The 10033-nt window shown below is 43.5% G+C and overlaps 1 protein-coding gene across 1 annotated transcript in view; it reads left to right on the top strand.

Annotated features, from left to right (window-relative positions):
- Positions 1 to 9008, top strand: part of prkdc (protein kinase, DNA-activated, catalytic subunit) — a 34037-nt gene extending 25029 nt beyond the window's left edge. Inside the window, exons 67-86 of the mRNA XM_008305506.1 lie at positions 63 to 171; positions 323 to 425; positions 518 to 680; positions 776 to 950; positions 1064 to 1257; positions 1393 to 1576; positions 2440 to 2600; positions 2874 to 3085; positions 3173 to 3260; positions 3350 to 3493; positions 4814 to 5021; positions 5217 to 5284; positions 5392 to 5612; positions 5721 to 5813; positions 6764 to 6850; positions 6972 to 7043; positions 7128 to 7329; positions 7560 to 7748; positions 8088 to 8227; positions 8568 to 9008. Coding sequence (XP_008303728.1) covers positions 63 to 171; positions 323 to 425; positions 518 to 680; positions 776 to 950; positions 1064 to 1257; positions 1393 to 1576; positions 2440 to 2600; positions 2874 to 3085; positions 3173 to 3260; positions 3350 to 3493; positions 4814 to 5021; positions 5217 to 5284; positions 5392 to 5612; positions 5721 to 5813; positions 6764 to 6850; positions 6972 to 7043; positions 7128 to 7329; positions 7560 to 7748; positions 8088 to 8227; positions 8568 to 8772 — 3018 coding nt within the window. The 3' untranslated portion in view covers positions 8773 to 9008. The remainder of the gene's footprint in view (positions 1 to 62; positions 172 to 322; positions 426 to 517; positions 681 to 775; positions 951 to 1063; positions 1258 to 1392; positions 1577 to 2439; positions 2601 to 2873; positions 3086 to 3172; positions 3261 to 3349; positions 3494 to 4813; positions 5022 to 5216; positions 5285 to 5391; positions 5613 to 5720; positions 5814 to 6763; positions 6851 to 6971; positions 7044 to 7127; positions 7330 to 7559; positions 7749 to 8087; positions 8228 to 8567) is intronic.
- Positions 9009 to 10033: the final 1025 nt, after the last annotated feature.

Genomic DNA, 10033 nt, shown 5'->3' with positions numbered 1-10033 from the left:
CTAAAATTAAGCGAATGTGTTACTATCAGCATCACAGCATGTGTTCAATCCGTCTCATACAGAGTTACTCCAGTGTGGATACGCTGCTGGCTCAAAGCCGGCTGACCATTCTGCAGTCGGTACAGTCCCTGACTGAGATCCAGGACTTCCTGCTCTTCATCAAAGGAGACGGTGCGTGGATGCTGGAAACTCAAAGAATGAATGCATGAATAATAAGATGCACAGTCATTTAATATGAATAATGAGGAATCACTTTGTCTTTAGTTCTTTGATTAAAACACTGTTTTTGTCCCACTCTCTGTCTTTGTATTGATGTTTTTAGTCTCTGTGAGCTCAGTCAAGCACCTCATCAGATTGTGGACTGAGCGGTACCCTGATGCCAAAATGGATCCAATGAACGTATGGGATGACATCATCACAACTCGGTGAGAAGAAAACAATCAAAGACTTTGCACACAAATGTTCTAAACAAGCACAATATCCTGACACAGCTTCATATTTAATCTCTACGGTTCAGATGTTTCTTTTTGGACAAGATCCGGGAGAAGCTGAGAGTCAGCGCTCCCAGCGACAGCATGGAGGTGGACAGTTCAGAAGACCCAGCAGGCGACATCGAGACGTTAGTGAACGAGTGCAAGTTCAGCATGAAGCTGCACATGGCCGACAGCGCATGGAAGCAGGTGAAGAAATCTAAGAAAGAAAAAAAGAAAAGGTGTTTTTCTGTGCTGTCACGCGGTATCCTGTCAAACTCATCTTGAACTGCAAATGTTTTCAGAATAACTTCCCTGTTGCCACCAAGCTGTTAAAGGAACTTCACAGAGAAGCCAAAACAAACAGAGGCTGGTTGCTGCGGTGGGTCCACAGCTTTAGCAGCTACACTCATAAACGCAGCCAGACCCACGGCCCCGTGGAGCAGATCAGCACCGTGCTAAAGACTGTCCCGCTCCTGGGTAGGAAGGGAAACGAACTCCTGAAAAGTGCTAAATTAACCACATAAACAGAATAAGTTAAGAAATGAAGTCGATGAAAGACGTTGAGATGTTTAACTGTTTGCTCCCTCCAGAGGACGTCCAGGCCGACTGTCAGAGTGCCGCAGCCAGAGTCTTTAGATACCAAAAGATACTTCAGGGTTCATCTTTCCACATCTTGGCCACAGCCGTGAGCAAAAGCCCCTCAGTCCTGGGAACTATTGAAGCTGAGAAAGCAGAGAAAGTTGTTAAGCTTTCTGGAGCTGCTTGGCCCAATAAAAATCCAAAGGTACTCAACTTCACCTTTTTAAATTGGTTATTGGTCATTTCAATAATAAAACATGGATGATGGCAGTATACCATAGGGGGTAAAGTGTTTGGATGGACCATTATATCGCTACAAATGTTGTTATTTTTCCTGCAGGAAGTGGAAGTGGGCTTACACCTACAAGCGCTAAAGCTGCTGTGTGAAGCCACCAGGAAGGCTGATGAGGAGCTTCAGTCTTACAGTCAGGACTGTGTGGAGACCAGCGGCATTGTGGACACGTACATGGCTTTGGCTAACTTCTGTGACAAACGGCTACGAGAGGAGGAGCAGAGTGATGCTGGTGAGTTAACTAAACTAACTAACTGGGCAGCTTTGTTAAACACTTAATTGTGATTAGAAGTGAATTGCAGAAATCATTCTTGGTAGTTTCATTCACAGATTTCAATTTAAGCTCCTGCACTTTTGTGTTCCACTTAAATAAATACATCTACTTACACACCAGTGACACAGTGACCTGACTTGTTAAGTGGGATAAGTTTAGCCAACAAATTTCACACATTCCATCGTACTGTTTTTCATATTATTTCTTTTTTTAATTACTAATTTAATATGCAGCTACAGTCGTGACTCGATAATCCGACCCTTAACAATCCGACAACTTTGCTATCTGACAGGCTTTTTGGAAAAACAAACAGAACCCAATAAAAACAGCCTTAACATAGCGACAGCCTTGGATTCTGACTCCGACATGACATTTTATGTCATCAATAAGGATAACGGCGTATTATCTGACTGAACAATCCCACACATTGGCTACGTTCACACTGCAGGACTTAATGCTCAGTTCAGATGTTTTTGTGAAATTTTTTGTGAGTTCCTTCACGTTTCCAGTTCAATGCGACTTGTATGTGATCTGCTGTGTGAACTTCATACGACCCAAAAGTGTCCCGCATGCACAGAAGAGGACACGGCGCCGTCACACGCAGCGAGCGTGCTCAGTGTTTATGGAGGTAGATATGTATGGTGGCGGTGGAGCATATCTGCCACTCGTCCGCCGCCACCGATGGTGGAAACAGAAGTGTGAGCGCTAACTAAACTAGCATCAGCAGCCAAGTACTGTCTGTGTGTTCACTACTGTCTTAAAGAATTTTTAAAAAGTGCATCTCAGCTGATTATTTCCACTGTTCATGTGTTTGGTGACAGAAGGCCAGTTCCCAGACCTTCTCACTCTGCCCGTTCACGTCGTGGAGAGCATGCTGAAAGCACTGAAGATGAACTCCGAGGAGGCTCGACTCAAGTTCCCACGTCTGCTGCAGATCATTGAGTTGTACCCGTCTGAGACGCTCGACCTCATGACCAAAGAGGTTAGTTTATGTGCACTTGCAGTAATTGTGTTATTTTGGGCTGGTAGATGAGCTGTGTTTTGATTTACACAATATGTTCTTTGTTTTTGCACTGGTCCCTGGAAATGTAACCCACTGCTGACTGTTTTTTTAGACAACAATGTAAACCAACACTTTGGAAGTGAAATCCTACATCAGTGCTGCCACGAAGAGGCTTCAGTTTGATTTAATGTCTTATCCTATGATGCAGGTGTGTTTTAGTTTTTGACAGCGATGGCATCTGTTTGTATTTAGATGATGTCCGTTCCCTGCTGGATGCTGATCAGCTGGATCAGTCAGATGGTTGCGCTGCTGGACAAGCCGGAGGCTGTGGCGGTGCAGCACTGCATTGGGCAGATAGCAGAGTGCTACCCTCAGGCGCTGGTTTACGCCCTCATGATCAGCAGCGAGAGCTACCAGTTCGAGAGCTCGGCTGCAGGTCACCAGCAGCAGGAATTTGTCAACAGGTAAGAAAAAATCACAGATTTTGTTTGTTATTAAAGGTAGTGTGTTCACAAAACCCCTATTTAGTTCTCTGACTATTATGTGTACAGGCTCAGGAGCATGCTGGACAAGGGAGGAGCTGTGAAGAACTTTGTGGATGCACTGCAGCAGCTCACAAACCCTGAAATGATTTTTAAGGTAATGAGTTCAACCATCAGTTTAGCAGCACGCCAGCTGTTGGGATGTTTTTATCCTGACATTGATTCTATTTCATTTGGTCCACACAGGATTGGTGGGACGGTGTGAAGAACGAGCTGGAAAAAAGCAGCTTTGACAAGAAGCAGATGGGCAGCATGTACAAAGAGATGCACTCGTCGCTCGCCGATCGCAGCGCAGACGGTCACGGGATGTTCCGCAAGAAGTTTATTCAAGTCAGTTGTTTGCTTTGTTGTTGTTGTTGTTAATTCTACTATAGAACCACCTTTATTTTTATTTTTTTGTAAATTCCAAATGTAAATCTTCAGGACATTTTTGATCCGTACATTTGTAATATAATAATAAACTTTATTTATCAAGCACTTTTCAAAACAAATGTTACAAAGTGCTTTCCAATAAAAATATTTTAAAATAAAATAAGAACACAGAATAATTGATAAAAGTAGAAGCACAGAAATAAAGCAGGAAACTATAAAACTTAAATAAAATCAGGAAAAGCTCTCAGATAAAAATGTGTTTTAAGAAGTGACTTAAAAGAGAGCACGGAATCAGCCGACCTGATTTCCTCGAGCAGGTCGTTCCAGAGCCTGGACTGAAAATGCTCTGTCCTCCTTCAGCCGGGCCTCTGGGAAGGTTAACAGACCTTTGCCTGAGGATCATAAAGAGCGTGGTGGACAGTACGGTGTTAGAAGGTCGACAATGTAAACAGGACAGAGACCGTTGAGTGCTTCAAAAGTGATTAATAAAATCTTAAAATCAATCCTAAAACGTCCTGGCAGCCGACGTAAAAGAGCTAAAACAGGCGTGATGTGCTCACGTTTCCTCTTCCTGGTTAAAAGTGGACACTTAACTTAAAGTACTCATGCAGCAATAATTACTGAAGTGTAACCACCGGGTTCTGAGTTTCATTTTATTTCAAAACTGCTTCACTTACATTGAAGAGGATTAATCTCGTGACAGACCTTCCACAGTGTGGCGCACCAGAACTGACAAACTGTAATAAGAATGTTTTATTAGGGTTTTATACGGTGATGCTGCAGCAATGTGCTGCACAGTGTTTAGGTTGAATACATAATGTGCACTGGCCTGCAACTTTTTGAAGATGTTTTCACACAGATAGCTGGAAAAAACTAGTACATTTTTATTTAAAATAGGTAGCTGCTCTCACACGTTTCAGTGGTGATACAAACGCAGGCATCTTATTACCATACAGGTATAATCACAGTTGAAAGTGTGCGGTAAAGAGTGGTAATGCAGGGAAATTAATATATGATTCTGCATCAAAAATTTAAACAACACAGCTAAAAATGAAATCCAGCCAGTCAAAAGCTTATTTTCAGTTTTGGGGCTCGATCCAGAGACCAGACATACAGCAACAAATGAAGACGCTTGTAGTAGTAGATAGATAATTATACTTTATTTGTTCTTGTGTTACAGCAATACAGGAAGCAGTAGAAGCTGAAGCTAGTCGTGATAAATGGTTCTGAAAACACTGAACAAGATGCCGTTCCTAAAATGTCAGTTATTCTTTCCAGAAATTTTCTAAAGAAGTGGAGAAGCTGCTGGGAAGTGACGGCAGCAAGCTGTTCGAGAAGAGGAAAGACAAGAGCTTTGTGCGGCGGGTGGACGAACTGGCAACATCCATGCGTGGGTTTCAGAAGGAACCGGGGAACCTGAAGGAGTACTCGCCCTGGCTGAGCGGGTTTAAAGCCGACGCATTCAGTAATGAGCTGGAGATCCCAGGTCAGTAGGGAGAAACCTCACTGTGTTTAAATCATCAGAACTCCTAAAATAGTGTCCGTGTTGATCTTCTGTCTGCCAGATTTCTTATGTGCTTACTGGTTGTTTCTAGCTTGTATTTAACGGCCTGTCATTAATATTTAGCAGTAAAAAAAAAATAAAAACACTGATGAGCTGTTTTCTTTTCTCTTGTTGTAGGACAATATGACGGCAGATCCAAACCACTACCAGAGTATCACGCTAAGATAACTGGCTTTGATGAACGGGTACGCTTTTGTCAACTTTCGATGTAAAACAGGACAAGTTTAAAGATCTGAGTGTGAAATCCCTTCAGGTCCTGGCCAGTAAGTTGTTGTGAATCGACGTCCTGCAGGTGAAAGTGATGTCTTCCATCCGTCGTCCCAAGCGTCTGATCATCCGTGGAGACGACGAGCGCGACCACCCGTTTCTGGTGAAGGGCGGCGAGGACCTCCGCCAGGACCAGCGCATCGAGCAGCTGTTCGGCGTCATGAACATCCTGCTGAGCCACGACACGTCCTGCACGCACAGAGGACTGCAGCTGCGCACCTACCAGGTCATTCCAATCAGCACCAGGTACGACTGTCTGTCCACGTCTCTGATACACCCAACATGTAAAATAACACAATAAACGTAATATTACGGAGCAAAACTGTCAAGAAACTGCCTTCGTTTTGTTTACAGAATCGGACTAATTGAATGGATGGAAAATACGTGCACTTTGAAGGAGTTCCTGACCAACACGATGACTGAAGAGGAGCAGCAAAGGGCATCGAGGTACAGGAGAAACACTTCACTGATGTTGAGCCTCTGTCCTGTGATGAAGGTCAAATGTCATCTTTACTACAGCAGAAAGTTAAAAGTTCAACTCTATAGCGTTTCAAAGCTTTTAGTTCAAACAAACATGCATACATACAACACATCAGCACGGGAAAAGCATAGCAAACGAGGATAGAGAGACGACAGGACAGACACGAGGATAACAACACGCGACGACACCTTAAAGGAAGGCGAGCCTGTGAGAGTGAGGTTTAGCAGTTTCTTACAAAGACTCCACAGAGTCAGCAGATCTAATGGCAGCAGGCAGATTGATCCAGAGCTTCGGAGCAACAACCTCAAAAGCACCTCTAGATCTAAAAAGGGAGCGAGGAACAACCAAGAGGCCTTGATCGTTGGATCGGAGAGATTGGCTGGCAGAGTAACGGTTTATTAATTCAGAGATATATATATATATATATGGGGGCTAAGCCATGAAGGGCCTTATAGGTAATTAACAGTAATTTAAAATTTATTCAGAGTTATGTCTCCTGTACTTTAAATAATACACCAGAGACCAGGCTCAAGTGACCAATACAACAGTTTCTATGCCAGTGTGTGTGTGCAGGGGTACTGTGGTACTATGGTAGCCCAACAGGGACAAACTTAAGCTGTCAATACATAACATAGATGTGAGACTTGTGGCTGGTTTTTGTTAAAAGTCTTGCTGCAGAGTTTTGAGCTAGTTGCAGACGAGCTATGGAGGAGTGTCAAGATGGGTAGCTTTTAGATCCTCAGAGAAAAAAAAAAATCAAATGTTTGCTGTCAGCAGTCAAAAACAAGTATCTGATTACTTGTTGTTGTAATAAAACATGCTGTATAGGCTCAGTATGCTTAGCATGGTGTAATACAATACAGTGATCTGTTGTTATCATTTAGACGATGATAGCAGTGATGTGTTTCTCTTTAAGGTCAACTGAGGTCTACAGCAAATGGCTGTCAACCTTTGCTCCTAAACAGGATGCACCTGTTATCACACTGTATGCCTGGGCTTACAAGTAAGTCAGTTTTTTGAAATGCTGGCCCCAAAAAACAGTTATGACAACTGATTTAAATATGAGTTATTGTTATCTGAAAGCACGTTTGACTGTGACGAGCTGACACTTTCTTCTCTGCCAGGAAAGCCAAGCGTGCAGATACGGTGAACAACTTTACCAAAGTGTTGCAGCAGGTGCCCAGTGATCTGCTGAAGTAAGCTGAGTAACCATACAGCCTAACTGTCTATGAAAGTTTACAGTAGCAACAAAAGAGTTTCTTCTCCTTCTCGATTTCTAGGAGAGCTTTTCTGAAGATGTGCAACGGCCCCGAGGCCTTCTTGTCTCTGCGATCCCACTTCGTCAGCTCCCACGCCCTGCTGTGTGTGAGCCACTGGATCCTGGGCATTGGAGACCGCCATCTGTCCAACTTCATGATCAACATGGAAACGGGAGGCATGATCGGCATCGACTTCGGTCACGCGTTTGGTTCGGCCACGCAGGTTAGCCGAGTGGACGCAGTGGGATTGAACTAGGAGAGTTCTGATTAGTCGGGTGCAGCAGTATTGATGTGCATGTTGTTGTTTCTTTACACGGCCTAATGCAGAAGTAGATGCTCGGGGTTATTTACTGCTATGAGCGTCTTACTGTTGGTGTGATTTACATCTAAAGCAGCTTTGAACAGACACGACCATCACCTGTTTGAATAAACCTCTTTCTCACTTCCTCCCAGTTCCTCCCTGTGCCTGAGCTCATGCCCTTCCGGCTGACCCGACAGTTCGTGAATCTGATGCAGCCCCTGAAGGAGTCCGGTTTGATCCAGAGCATCATGGTTCACTCCCTGCGAGCCTACAGGGCCGAACCGGACCTGCTGCTGAACACCATGGACGTGTTCGTCAAGGAACCCTCTCTGGACTGGAAGGTGATCGGGGCTTCTGTTTGGGATTTCTTGAGCTTTTTCCTTCGTTTGTTCTTCTGCAGATTGGAGACATTTATAGTCCTGTATACAGAATAAAACAGTGTCAAGGTTTTTGATCGTCTCTCTGCACTGCTGCTGGTAAGAAGGTAGGATGTGGTTCCTGTTAGAGGTCGTTTGTTTCTCAGTGTAGATCGAGGTTGCATCAGTATTTAGTCATGCCTCTCTTTAATTTGCAGGAAATTCTAAATGTATTGTATATTTTATTGGCTTAATTTTACCTGAAACATGTTTGTCTATTTTCAAACTGCAGTAAAAGCGACTCTTGTTGTTGGTGTTTCACAGAACTTTGAGATGAAACAAATGAAGAAAGGAGGCACGTGGACTGAGAGCGTCGACACCAAAGAGATCAACTGGTACCCCTTACAGAAGGTGAACTTTGCCAGAAGGAAGCTAGAAGGAGCCAATCCGGCTGCTATCACCAGGTACGTCATCAGATCAGGGCAGGCCGGTCTGCCATGGAGGGTTTGGTCAATCGTAGCTTGAATCATTGATAATGATGATGAACAAAAAAACCTTTGTGATATAATGTTCAGTTTTCTTGCAACCATCCATCATAGTTACTGTACATTGTCTCCAACCCGTTATCAACCTCCTTCTCTTCCTCATTATCCACATTCTGCTTCAGAGGCTTTCTGGGCCTCCTTCATGCTCCTGATTTTTGGTTTAAACTGCAAAAACGTGGAGATTTCAAAACAAAACGCTGCAACTGGTCTTGGAAAAAATCCGAACTTTGCACTCTTTAACTTGTGTTTGTTTCCTCAGTGAGGAGCTGAAGCTGGGCTTCGAGAAGGACGCAGCCTTCCAGGGGATGCAGGCTGTGGCTCTGGGGAGCGAAGAGCACAACATCCGGGCGAAGCTTCCAGCGGCCGGCCTGTCGCTGGAGAAGCAGGTGGACTGTCTGCTCGACCAAGCCATGGACCCCAACGTGCTCGGCAGAGTGTGGGTGGGCTGGGAACCGTGGATGTGATCCTTTTTTTAGGTGTAAAATATTTCTACGTAGTCATTCTCAATAGTTGGAAAACATAATGAAATATGTGTAGGATAGAAAGCATGTTAAAAATAGTCACTGTTGGCTCGTCTCACCTGCTGCCTTTCTGCTTTGTGCCCTCTGTGGCGCGTAAGGCTCACTGTCTTTTGTAGCTTTGGAATAAAATGTTCTGAAAATGTTTCCTGGGTGTTGAATAAAGACAAAAAATATTGTAACGTGTGTGTGTGTTCACCTTTAATCGAGTGCAGCTGTGTGATGTAATTAAACAGATAATAGAACCTCCATCAGCTCACATACAGCCAGGCGTCTGCCAGGATGATTTCTCTCAATACATGCAACTCTGATCATGAAAAACAGCATTCAAGTGCAAATATTGTGGCTTATTCTGCTTCAAGGCTTCACCTCCTGACACAAAAAGCAGAACTTTTATGACCTTTGAACTGCTAAATGTCACCATGATTGATGTAAGACAGGAAACAGCAGCTGCAAGTCCTCGCAAAAGTAGAACTGGTTCCTTTTTTTTTTTTTTAATCAGTCTTGAATTATGGCGACATTTATCAGCCGTGACTCTGGACGCCTTATCGCTAAGATTTATTACAGGTGATAAGTCATAACACTGAGCCTCATCAGATCCCTCACTGTAAGGCCTGATAGATACTGGGTTTTATTTTTTTATGAGGCACCGTCTAGTCTTTTTTTAACCACCTGACATGGTTTCATTGCTGCTATTTAAAGTTCTTATCAGACACACTGGAGCGGTTGGATTAAGCTGCAGCCTGGACTCAAAACGGTTTAAAGCTCGACTCAGTTTTACTTTCAGGGCAATTTAGGCTCTCCATTTACTTCCAGGTGTTCTTGCATTAAATGTTTTTAATGTTTTATATCATCGGTGAAGGTTCTCAGTCAGTCATCCATGTCCTGGTGTATCTAAGGCCTAAAACCAGTCTGTTCTGAAAGAGGAGTTCAGTTCCGTTTTCGTGGTTTCGGTATTTTTATCATCAATCTTACCCAAGGTTATTTCTGTGACTACCTCTTTTACTTTCATACATTTCTTCTGAATTTAAGTAGAGGTTCAATGAGTGAGAATGCTTTAGATCTCATCAGCAGTCTGTTGCTGAAACCAGGACAGTGTGCAATTTGTTGTCTGATTGTGTAATTAGGGTCCGAGCACACCAGTGCAAGGACCCTATTGTAACCGTTGTGATTATTATTATTATTATTATTTATTATTATTTATTAT

The sequence above is a fragment of the Stegastes partitus genome, unplaced genomic scaffold (assembly GCF_000690725.1).
Source record: "Stegastes partitus isolate 25-593 unplaced genomic scaffold, Stegastes_partitus-1.0.2 Scaffold2530, whole genome shotgun sequence".
Classification (NCBI taxonomy): Eukaryota; Metazoa; Chordata; class Actinopteri; family Pomacentridae; genus Stegastes; species Stegastes partitus.
This window is presented reverse-complemented; position numbering and strand designations above follow the sequence as displayed.